Consider the following 20325-nt stretch of genomic DNA (forward strand, 5'->3'; position numbering starts at 1 on the left):
ACGTCGCTGCCCAACCAGGCGCTGTGCGAGGACGCCTTCTACACCGAGGATTTCTTAGTGGATGAACCGCCGGCCATGGCTGCGGGTGACGAGAGCTCGAAGTGGTCGGCGGTGCCGCGACGGCGAAGATGAAGAAGACGAAGGGCACGAGCTCTTCTTCTCAGGGCGAAGGGAGGAAGAGAGCACGGATGCAGGGCGAGAAGAGGGGGCGAATGGCTTCCTCGGAACCCTCGCGTCCCATTTAAACCCCCACGAAGCGTCATGGGGAGGGGATCCGGTGCGCATCGGGCCCCATTAACCCCGTGTATTACGAGCGGTAACGCTTCCCTAAGCCCAACCGCCGCGGAGTAAATCCGCAGAGGATCTCCCGCGCAGAGGCCGAGGGGGCGTCGTGGCGGGACCCGGGGCCCAGGCCCGGTCCCGTTAGCAGTAATCGCCATCATTACGCCAGGCGGGGCCTGGCACGTGGCGTTCTCCGAGCAAGTTATGACTAGACCGAGGCGTCGCTTCGAAGCCACCCGGTTTCGAAGCCGGCGTCCTTCGTCGCGAATAGCGGCCAAAATATCAAGACAAATCAACAAGCCGGTGAGGCCGTCCGCCCGCAGGCGGTGGACCTCGCCAGCTTCGGGGACTACTGTCGGGGGGATAACCCTGGGGCAGGCTCATCGAGCCTATTCCTTCATTTCCGACCCAATGGATATGAACGTATGCAGATTCCCAAGGCCCAAGTCTTCTGGCCGGCTAGGCGTCACCTACCGGCTAGAGGACGAGGCGGCCATCTTTCTAGCCGGCCAAAGCAACCCATGACGGCTAGAGTCAAGGCGGCCTCCTCTTCTGAGCCGGCCAGGTCCCATCAGCCGGACTAGGGAGGAGACGGCCGTACTTAAGCCAGCTAACCAAGTAGGCTAGCCGGCCAAGGATCACAGGTCACATCAGATCGTAGGTCAGGATAAGACCTCACGATTAAAGGTAGCTACGCATCAGCAAAGATACTGGATCGGGGCGCCCGGCAGGTACGAGCGTCGGCGGCCACGCCGCTGACCTACCCCGGCTCTGATCCATCACCTAGCATAGTGTCGGACCGTCACACTCCCACTCCATTACTGCACTCGGCGTGGGGAACAGTGGAGGCGGCCGTACTACCTGCCCATGAAGAATCTCGCGGGGCGACGCTTGATGTACCGCGCGTGCTCGGCGTCAACCTTACGCGAGAGCCTCATTGGCCAGCCGGCGGGTCCCACAGGCAATCGAGACCATGCAGCCGGTGGGCCCCCCAGCGACAAGACAAGACTCTTGTGGGCCCCTGGCCAGCCAGCGAGGCTGCCAGCCGGGTCCCACACTTCTACCCTTTATCCATATTGTAGGCCGGCGGGTTCGTCTATAAAACCCCCCAGTCACCCTCCATGCAGGGGGGCCGATCATTCACCAGTCATTCAACACAACACATTCACCAACCACAGAGAGAGAGAGGTAGAGACGAGCCGACTGCTCTCCTCTTCCTCCTCCCAACACAGCTCCAGGAGCGACATTGTACTCTGTTCATATACATCAAAGACTCCGGCAGGATTAGGGGTATTATCTCTACGGAGAGCCATGAACCTGGGTACATCGTGCGTCCCATGCGTGTACCAACCTCGTTCCGAGCGCCCACCTTTGTCCCTTTGGTTCTCACCGACTTTAGCCTACCTATGGCATATGTTGTGACTATTCACCGACAACAACCGGCAGGAGCCATAGGAGTTGTCTTAATTTATTGTATGAGATGCAACGCCATGTGCTTACTACTTTTACTTCATTGCTAACGGTTAGCTATAGTAGTAGTGATAGTAGTAGTTGGCATGACGACTTCACGGAGGCACGACGATGGAGATCATGATGATGGAGATCATGGTGTCACGCCGATGACGATGATGATCATGCGATGCCTGAAGATGGAGATCGAAAGAGCAAAGATGATAATGGCCATATCATGTCACTATATGATTGCATTATGATGTTTATCATGTTTTTCATCTTATTGCTTAGAACGATGGTAGCATAATAAGATGACCCCTCTTAAAATTTCGAGAACGTATTCCCCTAGGTGTGCACCGTTGCGAAGGATCGTTGTCTCGAAGCACCACGTGATGATCGGGTGTGATAGATTCTAACATTCGCATACAACGGGTGTAAGCCAGATTTACACACGCGAAACACTTAGGTTGACTCGACGAGCTTAGCATGTACAAACATGACCTCAAATACAAGAGACCGAAAGGTCGAACATGAGTCGTATCGTTGAATACAATCAGCATGAAGTTGCTCACCATGACGACTAGTCCGTCTCACGTGATGATCGGACACGGGTTAGTCAACATGGATCATGTATCACTTAGATGACTAGAGGGATGTCGATTTAAGTGGGAGTTCATACTTAATTTGATTAAATGAACTTAATTGTCATGAACTTAGTATAAAAGTTGTCTTTATAAATATTGTAGATGGCCAACGTCAACCTCAATTTCAACGCATTCCTAGAGAAAAAGAAGCTGAAAGATGATGGTAGAAACTATGCAGACTGGGTCTGCAACTTGAAGCTCATCCTTGAAGCAGCTAAAAAGGCTTATGTCCTTGATGCGCCACTAGGTGACCCTCCCGCTCCCGCAGCAGCCTAGGACATTCTAAAGGTCTGGCAAACGCAGAGTGATGACTACTCTCTGGTTAGGTGTGGCATGTTATACAGTTTGGAAACGGGGCTCCAAAGGCGTTTTGAGCAACATGGTGCATATGAGATGTTCCAAGAGTTGAAACTAGTTTTTCAAGATCATGCCCGTGTCGAGAGATATGAAGTCTCCGACAAGTTCTTTAGCTGTAAGATGGAGGAGAACAGTTCTGTCAGTGAGCACATACTCAAAATGTCTGGGTTACACGGTCGTCTGACTTCACTTGGAGTCGAACTTCCGGATGATGCTATAATTGACAGAATCCTCTAGTCTCTCCCACCAAGCTACAAAGGTTTTGTGCTGAACTACAACACGCAAGGGATGGAGAAGACCATTCCTGAGTTGTACTCGATGCTCAAGTCTGCAGAAGTAGAAATCAAGAAAGAGCATCAAGTGTTGATGGTCAACAAGACCACCAGTTTCAAGAAGGGCAAGGGTAAGAAGAACTTCAAGAAAGTCGGCAAAGCCATTGCCATGCCCGGTAAGCCAGATGCCGGGAAGAAGAAAAAGAATGGACCCAAGCCTGAGACTGAGTGCTTCTATTGCAAGGGAAAAGGTCACTGGAAGCGGAACTGCCCCAAGTACTTAGCGGACAAGAAGGCTGGCAACGTTAAAGGTATATGTGATATACATATTATTGATGTGTACCTTACCAGTGCTTGTAGTAGCTCCTGGGTATTTGATACCGATGATGTTGCTCACATTTGCAACTCAAAGCAGGAACTGCAGAATAAGCGGAGACTGGCCAAGGACGAGGTGACGATGCGCGTCGGGAATGGCTCCAAGGTCGATGTGATCTCCGTCAGCACGCTACCTCTACATCTACCATCGGGATTAGTTTTAAACCTTAATAATTGTTATTTAGTACCAGCTTTGAGCATGAATATTGTATCAGGGTCTTTCTTAATGCGAGACGGCTACTCATTTAAGTCAGAGAATAATGGTTGTTCTATTTATATGAGTGATATGTTTTATGGTCATGCTCCGCTGGTGAATGGTTTATTCTTGATGAATCTCGATCGTGATGTTACACATATTCATAGTGTGAGTACCAAAAGATGTAAAGTTGATAATGATAGTCCCACATACTTGTGGCACTGCCGCCTTGGTCATATCGGCGTTAAGCGCATGAAGAAGCTCCATACTGATGGACTATTAGAGTCTCTTGACTTTGAATCATTTGGCACATGTGAATTGTGCCTCATGGGCAAGATGACTAAGACTCCATTCTCAGGAATAATGGAGAGAGCGACCGACTTATTGGAAATAATACATACTGATGTGTGTGGTCCAATGAACGTTGAAGCTCGCGGTGGCTACCGTTATGTTCTCACTCTCACCGATGATTTGAGTAGGTATGGGTATATCTACTTGATGAAGCACAAATCTGAGACGTTTGAAAAGTTCAAGGAATTTCAGAGTGAGGTTGAGAATCAACGTGACAGAAAAATTAAGTGTCTACGATCTGATCGTGGAGGAGAATATTTGAGTCACGAGTTTGGCACACACCTAAGGAAGTGTGGAATCGTTTCACAATTGACGCCGCCTGGCACACTGCAACGCAGCGGGGTGTCTGAACGTCGTAATCGCACTTTATTAGATATGGTACGATCTATGATGTCTCTTACCGACCTACCGCTATCATTTTGGGGATACGCATTAGAAACTGCATCATTCACTTTAAACAGGGCACCGTCTAAATCCGTTGAGACGACACCGTATGAACTATGGTTTGGCAAGAAACCTAAGTTGTCGTTTCTTAAAGTTTGGGGCTGCGATGCTTATGTCAAGAAACTTCAACCAGAGAAGCTCGAACCCAAAGCGGAGAAATGCGTATTCATAGGATACCCTAAAGAAACTATTGGGTATACCTTCTATCTTAGATCCGAAGGTAAAACCTTTGTTGCCAAGAACGGATCCTTTCTAGAGAAAGAGTTTCTCTCGAAAGAAGTAAGTGGAAGGAAAGTAGAACTTGATGAGGTAATTACACCCCCTCTCGAACCGGAAAGTAGCGCAACACGGGAAATTGTTCATGTGGCGCCTACACCAACTGAAGAGGAAGTTAATGATAATGATCATGAAGCTTCAGATCAAGTTACCACTGAACCGCGAAGGTCCACAAGGGCACGCTCCGCACCAGAGTGGTACGGAAATCATGTTGTTAGGCAACAGTGAACCTTCGAACTATGAAGAAGCAATGGCGGGCCCGGATTCCAACAAATGGCTTGAGGCTATGAAATCCGAGATAGGATTCATGTATGAGAACAAAGTATGGACTTTGGTGGACTTGCGCGATGACCGGCGAGCCATAGAAAAAAATGGATCTTCAAGAAGAAGACTGATGCAAACGGTAATGTGACCGTTTATAAAGCTCGACTTGTCGCAAAGGGTTTTCGACAAATTCAAGGAGTTGACTACGAAGAGACTTTCTTTCCCGTAGCAAAGCTAAAATCAGTCCGAATCATGTTAGCAATTGCAGCCTTTTATGATTATGAAATTTGGCAAATGGACGTCAAAACAGCGTTCCTTAACGGTAATCTTAAGGAAGAGTTGTATATGATGCAACCAGAAGGTTTTGTCGACCCTAAGGGTGCTAACAAAGTGTGCAAGCTCCAGCGCTCCATCTATGGGCTGGTGCAAGCATCTCGGAGTTGGAACATTCGCTTTAATGAGGTGATTAAAGCGTTTGGGTTCATACAGGTTTACGGAGAAGCCTGTCTGTACAAGAAAGTGAGTGGGAGCTCTGTAGCTTTCCTCATACTGTATGTGGATGACATATTATTGATGGGGAATAATATAGAGATTTTGGAGAGCATAAAGGCCTATTTGAACAAGAGTTTTTCAATGAAGGACCTTGGAGAAGCTGCATACATATTAGGCATCAAGATCTATAGAGATAGATCGAGAGGCCTCATAGGTCTCTCGCAAAGTACATACCTTGACAAGATATTGAAGAAGTTCAATATGGAAAACTCAAAGAAAGGGTTCTTGCCAGTTTTACAAGGTATGAGATTGAGTAAGACTCAGTCACCGACCACGGCAGCAGATAGAGAGAAGATGAGTATTGTCCCCTACGCTTCAGCCGTAGGCTCTCTAATGTATGCCATGCTGTGTACCAGACCTAATATAAACCTTGCCATAAGTTTGGTAGGGAGGTACCAAAGTGATCCCGGTATGGAACAGTGGACAGCGGTCAAGAATATCCTTAAGTACCTGAAGAGGACTAAGGAGATGTTTCTCATTTATGGAGGTGACGAAGAGCTCGTCGTAAAGGGTTACGTTGATGCTAGCTTCGACACAGATCCAGATGACTCTAAGTCACAGACCGGATACGTGTATGTTTTGAATGGTGGGGCAGTGAGCTGGTGCAGCAGCAAGCAAGAAGTCGTGGCAGCATCTACATGTGAAGCGGAGTACATAGTTTCTTCTGAAGCGGCTCATGAAGGAATTTGGATGAAGGAGCTCATCACCGACCTTGGAGTGGTTCCAAGCGCGTCGGGTCCAATGGCACTCTTCTGTGATAACACTGGAGCCATTGCCATAGCCAAGGAGCCCAGGTTTCACCGGAAGACCAAGCACATCAAACGCCGCTACAACTCCATCCAGGACCATGTCCAGAGTGGAGTGATAGATATTTGTAAAGTACACACGGATCTGAATATTGCAGACCCGTTGACTAAACCTCTTCCTCGAGCAAAACATGATCAACACCATAATGCTATGGGTGTTCGATACATCACAATGTAACTAGATTACTGACTCTAGTGCAAGTGGGAGACTGTTGGAAATATGCCCTAGAGGCAATAATAAAATGGTTATTATCATATTTCCTTGTTCATGATAATCATCTATTGTTCATGCCATAATTGTATTAACAGGAAACAGTAATACATGTGTGAATGAATAGATCACCATGTGTCCCTAGCAAGCCTCTAGCTGGCTAGCTCGTTGATCAATAGATGATCATGGTTTCCTGATCATGGGCATTAGATGTCATTCATAACGAGATCACATTATTGGGAGAATGATGTGATGGACAAGACCCAATCCTAAGCATAGCACTAGATCGTATTGTTCGTATGCTAAAGCTTTTCTAATGTCAAGTGTCTTTTCCTTCAACCGTGAGATTGTGCAACTCCCGGATACCGTAGGAGTGCTTTGGGTGTGTCAAACGTCACAACATAACTGGGTGACTATAAAGGTGCACTACGGGTACCTCTGAAAGTGTTTGTTGGGTTGGTACGAATCGAGATCGGGATTTGTCACTCCGTGTGACGGAGAGGTACCTCTGGGCCCACTCGATAGAACATCATCATGAGCTCAATGTGACTAAGGATTTAGTCACAGGATGACGTGCTATGGAACGAGTAAAGAGACTTACCGGTAACGAGATTGAACAAGGTATAGGTATACCGACGATCGAATCTTGCGCAAGTTCTATACCGACACACAAAGGGAATTGTATACGAGATTGATTGAATCCTTGACAATGTGGTTCATCCGATGAGATCACCGTGGAACATGTGGGAGCTACCATGGGTATCCAGATCCCGCTGATGGTTATTGGCCGGAGAGCGTCTCGGTCATGTCTGCATGTTTCCCGAACCCATAGGGTCTACACACTTAAGGTTCGATGACGCTAGGGTTACAGGGAAATGTTATACGAGGTTACCGAAAGTTGTTCGGAGTCCCGGATGAGATCCCGGACGTCACGAGGAGCTCCGGAATGGTTCTGAGGTAAAGATTGATATATAGGATGGATGGTTTTGGACACCGGAAATGTTTCGGGCGTCACCGGTAGCGTACCGGGACCACCGGGACCACCGGAAATGGTCCCGGGGGTCCACCGGGAGGGGCCACCAGGCCCAAGAGGTAGCATGGGCCAAAAGGGGGAGGGAAACCAGCCCAAAGTGGGCTGGTGCGCCTCCCACAAGAGGCCCAAGGCGCAGGAGGGAGAGAGGGGGGAGGGAAACCCTAAGCGCTGGTGGGCCTAAGGCCAACCTAAGGGGTGCGCCACCTCCTCCCCATGCCCTAGCTGCCGCACCTCCCATCTAGGGGGGGGGGGGCTGCCGCATCACCTAGGGGGGAAACCCTAGGGGTTGCACCCCCTCCCCTCCTCCTATAAATACCTAGGGGTTTGGGGCTATTTTGCACACCGTTTCTTCTCCCCTTCGGCGCAGCCGTGCTCCCCTCCTTCCTCCTCCTCCCATGGTGCTTGGCGAAGCCCTACCGGGAGACCTCGTCTCTCCATCGACACCACGCCGTCGTGCTGCCGGAGATCTTCCCCAACCTCTCCCTCCTCCTTGCCGGATCAAGGCGCGGGAGACGTCACCGGGCTGCACGTGTGTTGAACGCGGAGGTGCCGTGGTTCGGCACTAGATCGGAATCACACCGCGATCTGAATCGCCGCGAGTACGACTCCATCAACCGCGTTCTAGCAACGCTTCCGCTTAGCGATCTTCAAAGGTATGAAGATGCACTCACCCCTCTCTCATTGCTGGTCTCACCATAGGAAGATCTGAATATGCGTAGGATTTTTTTTGAATTTATGCTCTCCGGATCCCGAGCATGCCTCCTCCGCGTCGTCCTCTGCGGGGGCCTCTGCATCCACCTCGAATTCAGTTGCATGCACAACCAATACCCCCTCGCCACCTCTCCCTCGCCACCTCTCCCTCGCCATGCACTACCAGCCCAACCCCCACGTAACTCCCACCAGATGCACACTCGCGCCAAGCGCGGTTTCTACATGCCTCGGCGTCTTTTCCTCGCCACCAACTCTACCACTCCTCTCTCCCCCATCCCTGCCACTTACAAATCTGCTCTCAAAGATCCCAACCGGCGCCATGCTATGCAAGAGGAATGCAATGCTTTACTCAGTAACTCTACTTGGTGTTTAGTTCCTAAGCCTGCAGGTACCAACGTCGTCACATGCAAGTGGATCTATCGCCACAAGTTCAATGCGGATGGATCCCTCACGAGATATAAAGCCCGCTGGGTTGTTCGTGGCTTCACCCAACGGGAAGGCATCAACTATGACGAAACATTCAGTCCGGTCGTTAAACCCTCAACCATTCGCGTGGTGCTCTCTCTGGCAACGTCTCGCTCGTGGCCAGTCCATCAACTAGACGTCAAAAACGCCTTCCTCCATGGTGATCTCAAGGAAACCGTCTACTGCTCACAGCCGGCTGGTTTCGTCGACACCTCGTGTCCGGATCATGTGTGCTTGCTTCGCAAATCCCTATACGGCCTCAAACAAGCTCCCCGCACCTGGTTTCTCCGGTTCAAATCATTCCTCTTGTCCCTTGGCTTTTCTGCCTCCAAGAGTGATTCTTCCCTGTTCATTCTTCATCAGGGATCGTCCGTCGCCTACCTCCTCGTGTATGTCGACGATATCATCCTCACGGCCAACACCCACCAAACTCTTCACGCCATCATTGCCTCCCTCAAGCGGGAGTTCTCCATGTCCGACCTTGGTGACCTACACCACTTTCTCGGCATCAATGTTAATCCCAACCAGTCCGACCTCTTCCTAAGCCAGCAGCAGTACACTCCTGATATTCTCCACCGTGCTGACATGCTCCAATGCAAACCTGTTCCCACACCAATCGATACCACTTCCAAACTTTCCTTCACTGAGGGCTCTCTCCTCTCCAACCCCACATACTACAGGAGCCTAGCGGGCGCACTCCAATACCTAACCCTAACACGCCCAGATATCGCATACGCTGTCCAGCAGGTTTGCCTATTCATGCATGCCCCACGCGACTCACACATGCGACTAGTGAAGTGCATTCTTCGCTACCTGCAAGGCACCACTCACTACGGGATTCCGTTTTACAAATCTTCCTCCATGGAGCTCATCGCCTAAACTGACGGCGATTGGGCGGGTTGCCCGGACACCCGCAAGTCCACTTCGGGGTTCTGCATCTTCCTTGGCGCCAACATCGTCTCATGGTCCTCCAAGCACCGACCGACGATGTCTCGTTCCAGTGCTGAGGCGGAGTACATGGGTGTTGCAAACTGTGTGGCGGAGTCTTGCTGGCTTCGACAGCTCCTGCATGAACTGCGGTCACCACCAGAGCATGCTACGGTGGTCTATTGTGACAATGTCAGTGCTTCCTACCTCGCTTCCAACCCTGTCCAGCATCAGCGCACGAAGCACATCGAGATCGATCTACATTTCGTGCGTGATCGGGTCGCTCTCGGCGAGGCACGAGTGCTACATGTCCCTTCGAGTTCGTAATTTGCCAATCTATTCACCAAAGGCCTCCCCTCTCTCGTGTTCCATGAATTTCGGGACAGCCTGAACGTCCTTCCCAATGAAGTTCCGGCTAAGGGGGGTGTTAGCGTGTACATATTCTACCGTTGTATCATGTAACAATGAAGTTCCGGCTAAGGGGGGTGTTAGCGTGTACATATTCTACCGTTGTATCATGTAACGTAGTCAATCCTACTTTGTAGGATCCAGAGAGTTAGTGGCCTGCGTGCCACAATTGTAGGAGGCCTTGGCCATATATACTGTACTTTGTAACAGATTGAATCATCAAGGGAAATATTCAGTCTAACTGTATCTTTACAGAAATGAAGAACACATGTTCAGAGGAAGATCTTCAAAGGGCCGTCCGGTCACAGGAAGTTGGTTGATCCTGCAGGGACAAGCTCTAGTCAAGTGCTACTGTGGAATCCATCAGTACGGAAGGATTAACACAAAGTCCAGAGGACTCAGGACCACTCACAGCTAGTCAACACATACTGGATAGAAGAACGTATTCTGATCCATAGCAAATTGCAGTTGGTTTGAACATGACATGACATCTTTCAGACATTAGCAGGCGTGAAAAAAAATTAACATTTCTTCTAGTATACAACTGCCACATACGGGTAACCAATGCAGGAAAGTAAAACAAAATCTGCAAGTTAACCATGAGATTCAAGTAAACACCAATGTATCACACTTCGAAGTACAATATGGAAAGCGTTACATTCCGGAAAGCACCGCAAACATCATTGCCACGGAACCAAGAGCTAATGATACCATTGCTCTCGTGAACTCCATTTATCCATTTGTCCACGAGCCTGAAACCCTGGGCCTCTGCGGCCGAGAGGATTGAATCCTCGTCAACACGGCGCTGGATGTAGCAAAGAATAAGGGCCGCCTTTGAACCAGCATCGCCACCGTCAGAAATCAGTGCCCTTGCAGTCTTGAAGAGCGGAAGTGTAGCATCAGGGTTGTAGGTCACGTCGGTGCCTATTATGCAATCGAAGCCTGCACCATCGCCAGAAAGCTCTCGGACCGCCTTCACATCATCTTCGTCGCCCCAGAATAGCTTCCTAATCGAAATTCTGCTGAGAAGTTCAGCCTCCAAATTGGAGGAAGTGTTCTGTCTGAGAAGATCCAGCGATTCTGCGTCCCCGTCAGTGGCTACAACAAATTGAGCAGAACTGGCAGCAACCATAGAACAGATGCCAGCTGAACCACAACCCATTTCCAGCACCCTTTTGCCAGCGACTATGGAAGGATTCTCTGCTAGAAGACTGCACATGAACTGAGCTGATTCCCAGAGCATTAGTCCAGTTGATTTGCACGTGTGCTGGTATTCTTTCGCGAGCATTTTTATTTTGAAGTCGTGACCCTTTGCTTTAATCCTAATAATTTGTGCCTACGAGTAATTAAAACACATATTAAGTCCAATTACTTCACAAATAATAGCAGTGTTAGAAGTTTACATTCAACATAAACAGGAAAACATGTCGAAATTCGTCGCTGAAAGATACTCAATTTAGCATTACTATTGGTGTTGTGTGCTTGCCATAATTTAACTGAAACACCACTGTAAATACAATGAATAAAGAGGAACAGTGAACGTTCATAGAAAAGAGAACACAGACCTGCAGTTGCAATAACTAACAGCTGCAGCTGGCCGCACACATTGCCAAGTGCTAACTATCGAGTTGTAAATTAAGGCTGCAGATCAACGAGGATCGCCAGCAGTGTTTGTTCGATTATATATGCCACGTAACATTATCCAGCAAACCCAAGTAAACGAATTAACAGTAGATGGGGCAGGGAATAGAACTGGAGAAAGCCTTTGTTGCCACACACTGGTTAGTTAGGGTCATAGTTGATTCACTTTATCTAATATTTCTTACTTCGGATGTAAAATTAAAAACACCGACAATTTTACCTCATTAAGATAGTGCAATGTTCCAAACATGTTACTAAAATCCACAGAAAGGTCAATTTCTTCACTTTCGCTCTTCTTCTGAGACGTGTCAACAGCTAGCTTATCATCCTTTCCTTCACAAGTATTGTGGTCATGTTGATTATTTGGACTTAGAGGACCAGATGGGTTGAGGGTAAACGTAGCTTGGATCCAATTCCTAGGTAACATAAACAAATATATAAGCATTTCAAGCATTTGTACAAGAGACTGAAATAATCAGGGAAGATAAAATAGAAGGGGTGTAACAGATATACAATTAGATTTTAGGTTCCTCATCAAACTTCACTTTTTCTTCTAAAATCTTACAGAAGTATGATTGCTTAAAGTGAATCACATAATTAACTATTTTTGCTTTGTTTAATATCAACTGATGCAATAAATAAAAGATAAATATTTGCAGTACAAGCAAAAAACCACGATCACCTGTTCATCACCAAGTCTAGTGAACGGTTCTCGACCTTTTTGTTGTGTACACAAATTTCCTCAAGAGTAAATCCACATTTTGAGAACAAATCCACCAGGTACTCGTTTGAAAAGTAGTATGCACGCTGCATGGCACCGACAATTTGGGGAATAAGTCCATCGTGCATTCATTTTGAGAACAATGGGTGGTGCACCAGAATATATTACTGTGAGTTTGTGACATTTTGTGAACCTCTACTACATAATATGTTAAAATCTGCAGTCCACTCACCGTGCCATCACCTCTGACATAAAAGTTCTCACTTATTTGCTGGCCTTTGGACATAAGCCTTTCCTGCAAATATGTACAAGTTCATAAGATACCCTACATACATGTATAATGACTTCAGGCTTGTCGTGTATTAATAATGGTCCTAAGTTAGGAGTCTTGAAAAGACGCTACATTAGTGGATTAGTTATCCTATAAGGCTATATAATCTGTGCACCATGATCACTTAAGGGAAGGCATGGGTAGAATAGGAAAGTGGCATACAGGGACACCTCAATGGGAAATGAAAAAAAGGAGTGAGTGCACATTTATAAATGGTAGCCAACAAAAAGCATACACGAGGAGATAATTTCTGTGTTTGAAGCAAGTTGCCAAAAAAACATAGCTTAGAATAACAGTAGCTCAAGGCAGACAGAGGAAACTTATCTGTCCTGTCTAACATACCAAAACATCCTTATTCAATGATTTTATATGCTAAGACTTAAGCTTACGCTGGCAACAAGAGGACAATGAAAATATTTGCAGAAGCCAGAAAATGGCATGTCCTAATGTTTTTTTCTTTCAAAAAGCGCAAAAGAAATGCGAACCTGAGCAAGGTCACCAAAGGCATAATCCCGAAAGAGTACGCGGCCACCATGCTGATACAGAATACATGAGTTCAGTTACCTATATCATCAGGACAACATCCAAGAAATGAAAAACTTGGGGGCTCATAGTTTGGAAGAAATGCAGCACTTACCTTGAGAATATTTCTGACATTCTGCAGAACTAAAGGCATTTTATCTGGTGCAACTGCAGAGAGCATAAATATCTACTTAATATGTTAGTTGTACGCTCACAGGTTTGACAATGAATATGAACAGACACAAATACTGTGCAAATAGATATGTGAATGTGTAATCAGGGTACAACAGGTTACCATTGTCACAATGTCAACAGAGGACGGCTCCACAGCCTCTGTAAGTTGTTCTGATGTAATATCACATGCAAATGCATTAACCCGGTCAGATCTGAAGTCCTTGTGTTTCTGCATGTATGATACAACCAGTTTCGACATCAATGGGATAAAGCTCAGCACATGGACTAATGATTCAGCTATGACAGAGAGAAACAGCTACCTTAACCAAGTCAACAGCTCGTGAAGAAAAATCACAGGCATGAACAAATATATCTGGATATGTAGCCAGCAGTGGAAATATTGTATTTCCAGCTCCACAGCCAACCTATATTGAACTTCACACCAGTCAGCCTAATATTATGCAAGCAACAAGAAAAAACAAGAAAATAAGCTCGATGCAGAGATCCAGTCATCTGCACTGCACAGTAGATTCAGATAAATACTGTCCACACCTCCAAGATTGCCATATTTTCCCCATCTTGGACCTCAAAGTATTTCCCCCATTCTTTATCCAGGTAATGTCGATCTTTGAAGAACTAAACAAATGGAAGGGCAGAAATCAAATGCATGACAGAGTAAAAAAAAAAAAAGACATTTACGCAATCACATATACTTGCAAGTTGCAATAGAGGTTTACAAATGGAAACGGCATGTCTGATTAAGATTAAAGAGTCAAAAAGCTCAGCAGATCATTGGATGTAATGTTCAGTAAGAGCAACCAATTTCAACAAGGATGGCATTTCATGTAGTACAAGAAAATCAAGCTGAAGCGACGGTCCTGCATTTCTGTCGGAGCTAGTCTTTCGTTTCTGGGCAGTATCAACAACTGTGCACTACTAAGCCACTGATAATTAACATGCAACTGAGGGACTTCCCTCCTGCACATCCTTCTTCAAAACTAGAGTAAGCCAAGGATCACAACTAATTACAGGACCAATATCAGCAACCAAACAGTGTGGCTGCAACAGAGAATCGCAAGATTCAACTACTTCACTTCCGCCACCAAATTCAGCTATTTTTCCCTCGATAAAAAGAGGCCCACATGGCTCCCAATACCATTACTGAAACTGGATGTGGCATACATCACCTAGCCTAATTCTGAAGTACTCCCTCCGTAAAATCTTATAAGACGTTCTAGATCACTAATCTAGTGATCTAAAACGTCTTATAAAAGTGTACAGAGGTAGTACAGGATAACGTGGACCAACAGCACCGCCTCCCAGCGACAACTGAAGCTTACAAATTCAACTAGTATTTCACATGGCGCTAATAAGCCAGTTGAGGAGAAGTGGGGATAGAATCGCAACCTTGTCCTCGTGGCGCTTGTAGAAGATGTCCCAGTACCTCCGCGCATCCCTCTCGTACTTCTCTGCATCGAGAGAACCAAGCTTATAACAACATCGGAGGGGGGAAAAAAAAGTGGTTTGAGCTCGCCCGCCCGCAGCAGACCTTTCCAGAACGGGGTGACGGGCCTCCCGGAAGAGTTGGTGGTGGTGGAGGAGGAGATCTTCGGGGCTCTGTGCTCCTCGCCGGCGGCCATGGTGGAGTCAGCTCCGAATCGGTCAATCGGCGGCGACGCGACGCGACGCGAGCCAGGCTGCCAGGGTTTCGAGGTTACCCTTACAAGCTTGGCGTGTGGGCCGGGCCCAAACTCATTTGGGCTGGACCGAAAATTCGGGGCCGCGGGCGGTGGAAGACGGGCCTGGAGTGGACGAGGAGGCCCAGTTGCAGTGAGAGCGAGCGTCCAGCCACACCCACTACGCCTTATCTCGTCATCCGCCCCAGCCATGGCATAAAGCCCTGCCCCGCTCTGCCATCCCCCGCACGCTCCAATGGCAGCCACGGCGGTGACCCTGCCCACCTCGGCGCCGTCGCCCTTCCCCGTCGCCGCCTCCTCCGCCCGCCGCTGCCTCCAGCTCCTCCGCTCCCCTCCCCCCCGGCGCGCCATCCGCGTCGCCGCCTCCGCGGCGACCGAGGCGCCGCCCAAGCCGCCGCCGGCCACGACCTCCGGCATCATCCTCGTCGACCCCGCCGAGGCGCAGAAGGTGCACCGCCTCAAGACCGTCTACGACACCAAGGTCGTACCCATCATCACCGAGGAGTTCGGCTACACCAATGTCCACCAGGTATGTCCATTTCTTGCTGGCCTGTTCGGCGGCGGTTTCTTGATTGATTGATTGATTGCTTCTTCTCGGTTCTGGTAGGTGCCCAAGCTTGAGAAGATTGTGGTGAACTGCGGGCTGGGGGTGGATGCCGGGAACAACAAGGGTCTGGAGGCCGCCATGAAGGACCTCGCCTCGATCACCGGACAGTATCCCGTCAAGACCAAGGCCAAGAACTCCGTCGCCAGCTTCAAGATCCGCGAGGGCAACACAATCGGTATCGCCGTCACTCTCCGCGGCAGGGTGAGCCCCCTCTGTCTCCAACAACACTATTGTCATGCTTGCACTTTGAAATGCACACGTCTGGCAGATTGGCATATGAAATTTGAAGCAATTTGGAGTCTTGCATTTCAGTTAAGCTGCATATAGTACGAGCGATAGTTGTCGACCTGTTCGATGCATGAGCTCAATTTCACCTTGGGTTGATTGATGTAGGTGATGTTCAACTTCTTGGATAGGCTCATCAACCTTGGGCTCCCTAGGACCATGGACTTCCTAGGCGTCAACCCCAACAGCTTCGACGGGCACGGCAACTACACCATCGGCCTCCGCGACCAGGGCGTGTTCCCGGAGATCCCCTACGAGGTGGGCGGCAAGAAGAACGGTATGGACGTCACCATCGTCACCACCGCCAAGACCGACAACGAGGCGCAAAGGCTGCTTGCACTCCTCGGCATGCCATTCGCCGAGAACATCAAGTCTGACCAGTTCAAGAAGAAGAGGTTGAAGCGCCACCACTTCATGAGCAAGGGCAGGGGAAGGAAGTGAAGATCAAGCGGCGGCGTTTGACCTTTGTTGCTTCCCACTTTGTCAATTGAGATCCTTTTGCATAGTTTGGTTTAGATATTTGATCATCATGCTGTCTCTTATTACTTGCTGTTCATGTTGTATACTTACTGCCACAGAACAAATGGAAAGTTTTGCTTTGGTCAGGCTCTTGATTTTGGGAGTTCATTTCATTGCACACATGTGTTTATTCTGCAGCATTTTTCAAATCGCTTGACTATACTAGACTGAAAGTACAACATCTCTTTGGTTGAAACCCTGATGACTATAGCATACCACACATATGATATATCAGTAGGTACATTTGGGCAGTTCAGGCGGACCGATGACGAGTTCTTCGTCTGGGAATGTGCATGGCTTGCCCTCTGCCCCAAGCTCCGGGCAGGGCTCCGGAGAGACTCCGTATGCCACTCCTTGGACGTCGGTGCAGTTCCATTGCAGCTTCTTGGCCTTGGGCGCAAGCTGCGCGGTGACGTTGGACATGCATATCCCGGTGTAGGGGTCGTTGGGGATGCCCTCCATCCTGCCGGCCATGGTCACGTTCTCGGCGAACACGTCGCGGTAGTTGATGCCGGTGACCTCAGGCAGCGCCTTGGGGTCGGACGAGTTGTCGGGGTGCTGGCCGTAGTTGCCGGTCATCCAAAAGACCCACTTCATGGTGTGGAGGCTGAGGCGGCGCACGAAGACGTCCCTGACGAAGCCGCCCCTCCCCACACCGGACTTGATTCTGACGGCCGACTCGGTGTTGATGGCAATGTTGTCCTCCACGCGCACGTCCTGGATGCCGCCAGACATCTCACTGCCGAGGGCGATCATGGCGCTCGTCGGGGAGATGCAGGTGAGCCTCCTGACGACGATGTGCTGGCTCGGCATGTTGAACCGGATGCCGTACTCGTCCCAGCCGCTCTTCACCGCGATGCAGTCGTCGCCGGACACGATGTAGCAGTCCTCGATCTTGACATGAGACGAAGAATCTGCACAAGCATCAAGAGTTCTCTTGAGGTCAGATTCAGAAACACATTCATGCTTCTCATGAAGAACACTGCTGGACAGTTCACACTGAAAGCGTGACTGATCTACTACCTGGGTCGATTCCGTCGGTGTTTGGCGAGTGGACCGGCGCCAGAATCGTGACGCCGCTGATGGTCACATTGCTGCACAACACAGGGCACGCCGGCAAGGTGAGCACGATGGATACATGATCGAACAACCAAGTCATTCAGTGTAAGGCTAAATTCGTTTGTGTGTGTGTGTGATCAGAGAGAGATGATCCTTTCTTACGTGCAGTAGGTGGGGTGGAGGTTCCAGGAGGGCGCGTCGACGAAGGTGACGTTGGAGATGATGATGTCGCGGGAGTAGAGGAGCTCGAGCAGGTAGCCGCGCGTGTAGTCGAGCTCCTTGGCGTGGAACTTGTCCCACCACACCTGCCCCTGCCCGTTGATGGTGCCGTTGTTACCTGCAAAACGTAAAACCTTTCTTGGTTATGTCTCTGCAGCTACCAGTACAGCAGAATTTTACTGGCCAGTTTGTAATGATCTTACCGGAGATGATGACATCGGTGAGGTTGGATCCGCCGATGAAGTTGCTGTACCTCGGGCCGGGCTCGTCCCTCCCTCTCCCGTAGGACGGCAGGGGCGCTATCAGCGGCCAGTCTTCCAGGTCCTGCACGGACGAACAGGTTGGATTTGGATTCACAATCGCAGGTCAGTCAGATGATCACGAGACCAATGCAAACAAGCGACAGCAGCACCAGCACGGGGCGATTCGTCAAGGACGTCAGATCACGAGGTGAATGCAGCCAAAGGAAGGTACTGAATGAGACGGCGATGGCATCCATCCAAGCACAGCACGCATAGAATTTTCAGAGAACTCTCCTGTTTTTCTCTGGTTGCCACGACCACGAGTAGTCGATAATAATGAGCACACCAATGTCGGCTGACCTTGAGGTCAAACGGTCCTTGCTAGTGTACTAGTACTCTAGTAGTAGTAAGCAACTTTTGTGTACATGTAGTACACTATTCAGTAACCACCAGCTGACTCGTTCTCTCACGGTCACGGCAATTGGCAACCAGCGGTGAGGAGCAAGGACATGGTGGCCGGTCGGCCGGGTTTGTTTGTCCCAGCAGATTATTTAAGCGCCGAAATGCTACGGTCTCCTACCCTAAGCCGTGCCTTGAATCGTGCCAGTAATAGCATGCTAGTAATTAACATCCTATTTAGAGGAGGGAATCAATCCGCCATCACGAGCACGGAGACGACAGATGATGGCTCCTGGATGCCATGCTTGGAAAGATAGCTGGAAAAGGAACCAAACCAAGCCAAGCCACGGCCTACCTACGCAAGCGGCCAAGCGCTCCTCCGGCTTTACCACCGGCCCCGTGCTGTCCCGTCCGTCACCAGTAGCCCCACCCCACGTCGTGCCACACTAAGTAAGCAAGTAAGTACCCCCCTACGATTAATCGCAACGCTAACTGAAGAAGGATGGGTGGGTCGCCGGCGGGCGCACCTGGGAGGCGAGGATCTCGGCGCCGCGGTGGAGGAAGAGGGTGAAGTGGCTGGTGAGGTTGAAGGGCCCCGTGAGCCACCGCCCCGCCGGCACCACCAGCGCCGCGCCGCCGTCGCCCGCGCACCTGGACAGGTCCGATACCGCCCGGACGAACGCATCCGTGTTGAGCGTCCTCCCGTCCCCCACCGCCCCGTACTCCGTGACCCTCCGCACGTGCTTCCGGCACCCCGCCGGCGACGCGCCAATGCCGCCCGCGCACAGCGCCAGCGATACCACCGCCGCGCACAGCACCGCCTGCAGGAAGGAAGGAAGGAAGGAACCAAACCCATCCGTCAGTCTCGAATTCTCGGTCCGCGCCGAGCAAAATCAACGCCATGCTAGAGGAAATCCAGAGAGACGGGAGAGAGATGGTTTGTTTGCCTGAAGCGCTGCTCCTCGTGCGGCCATGGCGACTGGCGGCGAGCGAGTCTGCTGCTGCTGCTGCAGGGGAGCGAACTGAACTGGGGACGGGGATGAGGATGAGACGGCGAGGAGGCGGTCGCGGAGTTTATATAGAGGCAGGGGCCGAAAGGGCGAAATCCGTGCTTCGTAAATGCGTGCCCCGGCGCACGGTAGGCGTCGCAACCGGCGAGTGTTGCGCGGCGCACGCGTACGCGTACGGGACCGTGGTCAGCCTGGCGTCCTGCCGAAGCGATTGTTTGGGGTTGGGACCTGACCACCACCACCACCATCACCCCATCATCCATGGTGATCTCAACCGCCTTGCAAGGGGAAGACACCCGAATCCAGGGGAGGGGAGGTCGATTTGCTGCAGTGGCGGGGCGTGATCTCTAGTTGAAGAGTGCAAGCAAGCTGCATGGGTCCTACCCTACCCTACCCTACCCTACCTACCCTACCCTACCATGTGGATTTCCTACGTATATATAGTAGGAGTACTTCCTCCATTCCTAATATAAGTTTTTCTAAAACTTTCATAGTCAACTACATACAAATGTATATAGACATATTTTAAAATGTAGATTCATTCATTTTGCTTCCTATGTAGAACCCTAATGAAATATCTCAAAAGACTTATATTTATAAACGAAAGGAGTATTTGTGTACCGGATCAATTTTTAATGTTCCATGAACCCAGTGCACGGCTATCGAGCGTTGCAAAAGATTGTTATTATAGTCGTTTCGGACCAGTTTCGTGGTCTATAGTGCACTGTTTTGCGGTTCAGGGTCATTTTTGATGCTCCATGAACCCTGTGCACGGCTATCGAGACGTCGCAGAAACTCGTTGTTTTTGTCGTTTCGGGCCATTTTCGTGGGCTATAACGCGTTGTTTTGGGGTCCGTGGTCGATTTTTTATGC

The 20325-nt window shown here is 49.6% G+C and overlaps 3 protein-coding genes across 3 annotated transcripts; 1 reads left to right on the plus strand and 2 right to left on the minus strand.

The window, feature by feature from the left end:
* Positions 1–10601: 10601 nt before the first annotated feature.
* LOC123449863 lies at positions 10602–15115 on the minus strand. The gene is made up of 11 exons (XM_045127216.1): positions 14965–15115; positions 14823–14884; positions 13968–14051; positions 13736–13840; positions 13537–13644; positions 13357–13428; positions 13205–13255; positions 12621–12683; positions 12350–12474; positions 11888–12083; positions 10602–11362 (listed from the first exon to the last, which is right to left on the minus strand). Exons 1-11 carry the CDS (start codon positions 15053–15055, stop codon positions 10652–10654), a joined length of 1668 nt encoding a protein of 555 aa, XP_044983151.1. The 5' UTR covers positions 15056–15115; the 3' UTR covers positions 10602–10651.
* Positions 15116–15313: 198 nt separating this feature from the next.
* Positions 15314–16609, plus strand: LOC123449866 (50S ribosomal protein L5, chloroplastic). The gene is made up of 3 exons (XM_045127218.1): positions 15314–15641; positions 15720–15920; positions 16113–16609. The coding sequence occupies exons 1-3, from the start codon at positions 15348–15350 to the stop codon at positions 16443–16445; spliced, it is 828 nt and encodes a 275-aa protein (XP_044983153.1). The 5' UTR covers positions 15314–15347; the 3' UTR covers positions 16446–16609.
* A 5-nt stretch (positions 16610–16614) lies between these two features.
* On the minus strand, positions 16615–19638 carry LOC123449865 (probable polygalacturonase). The gene is made up of 6 exons (XM_045127217.1): positions 19390–19638; positions 18970–19263; positions 18005–18125; positions 17745–17919; positions 17547–17617; positions 16615–17437 (listed from the first exon to the last, which is right to left on the minus strand). The coding sequence occupies exons 1-6, from the start codon at positions 19414–19416 to the stop codon at positions 16755–16757; spliced, it is 1371 nt and encodes a 456-aa protein (XP_044983152.1). The 5' UTR covers positions 19417–19638; the 3' UTR covers positions 16615–16754.
* Positions 19639–20325: the final 687 nt, after the last annotated feature.

The sequence above is a fragment of the Hordeum vulgare genome, chromosome 4H (assembly GCF_904849725.1).
Source record: "Hordeum vulgare subsp. vulgare chromosome 4H, MorexV3_pseudomolecules_assembly, whole genome shotgun sequence".
Taxonomy (NCBI): domain Eukaryota; kingdom Viridiplantae; phylum Streptophyta; class Magnoliopsida; order Poales; family Poaceae; genus Hordeum; species Hordeum vulgare.

Bases quoted from the DNA above. Each gene is read 5' to 3' on its own strand.
- LOC123449863 (XM_045127216.1), bottom strand. From the start codon at position 15,055: ATGGCCGCCGGCGAGGAGCACAGAGCCCCGAAGATCTCCTCCTCCACC. The intron at 13,645-13,735 runs GTAGCTGTTTCT...TCATACATGCAG, and splicing joins GAGCTGTTGACTTGGTTAAG to AAACACAAGGACTTCAGATC. The intron at 11,363-11,887 runs GTAAAATTGTCG...AATTACTCGTAG, and splicing joins CATTGCACTATCTTAATGAG to GCACAAATTATTAGGATTAA.
- LOC123449866 (XM_045127218.1), top strand. From the start codon at position 15,348: ATGGCAGCCACGGCGGTGACCCTGCCCACCTCGGCGCCGTCGCCCTTC. The intron at 15,642-15,719 runs GTATGTCCATTT...CGGTTCTGGTAG, and splicing joins GCTACACCAATGTCCACCAG to GTGCCCAAGCTTGAGAAGAT. The intron at 15,921-16,112 runs GTGAGCCCCCTC...TGATTGATGTAG, and splicing joins CCGTCACTCTCCGCGGCAGG to GTGATGTTCAACTTCTTGGA.
- LOC123449865 (XM_045127217.1), bottom strand. From the start codon at position 19,416: ATGGCCGCACGAGGAGCAGCGCTTCAG. The intron at 19,264-19,389 runs GCAAACAAACCA...TCCTTCCTGCAG, and splicing joins CACGAGGAGCAGCGCTTCAG to GCGGTGCTGTGCGCGGCGGT. The intron at 17,920-18,004 runs GTAAGATCATTA...TACGTTTTGCAG, and splicing joins CACCGATGTCATCATCTCCG to GTAACAACGGCACCATCAAC.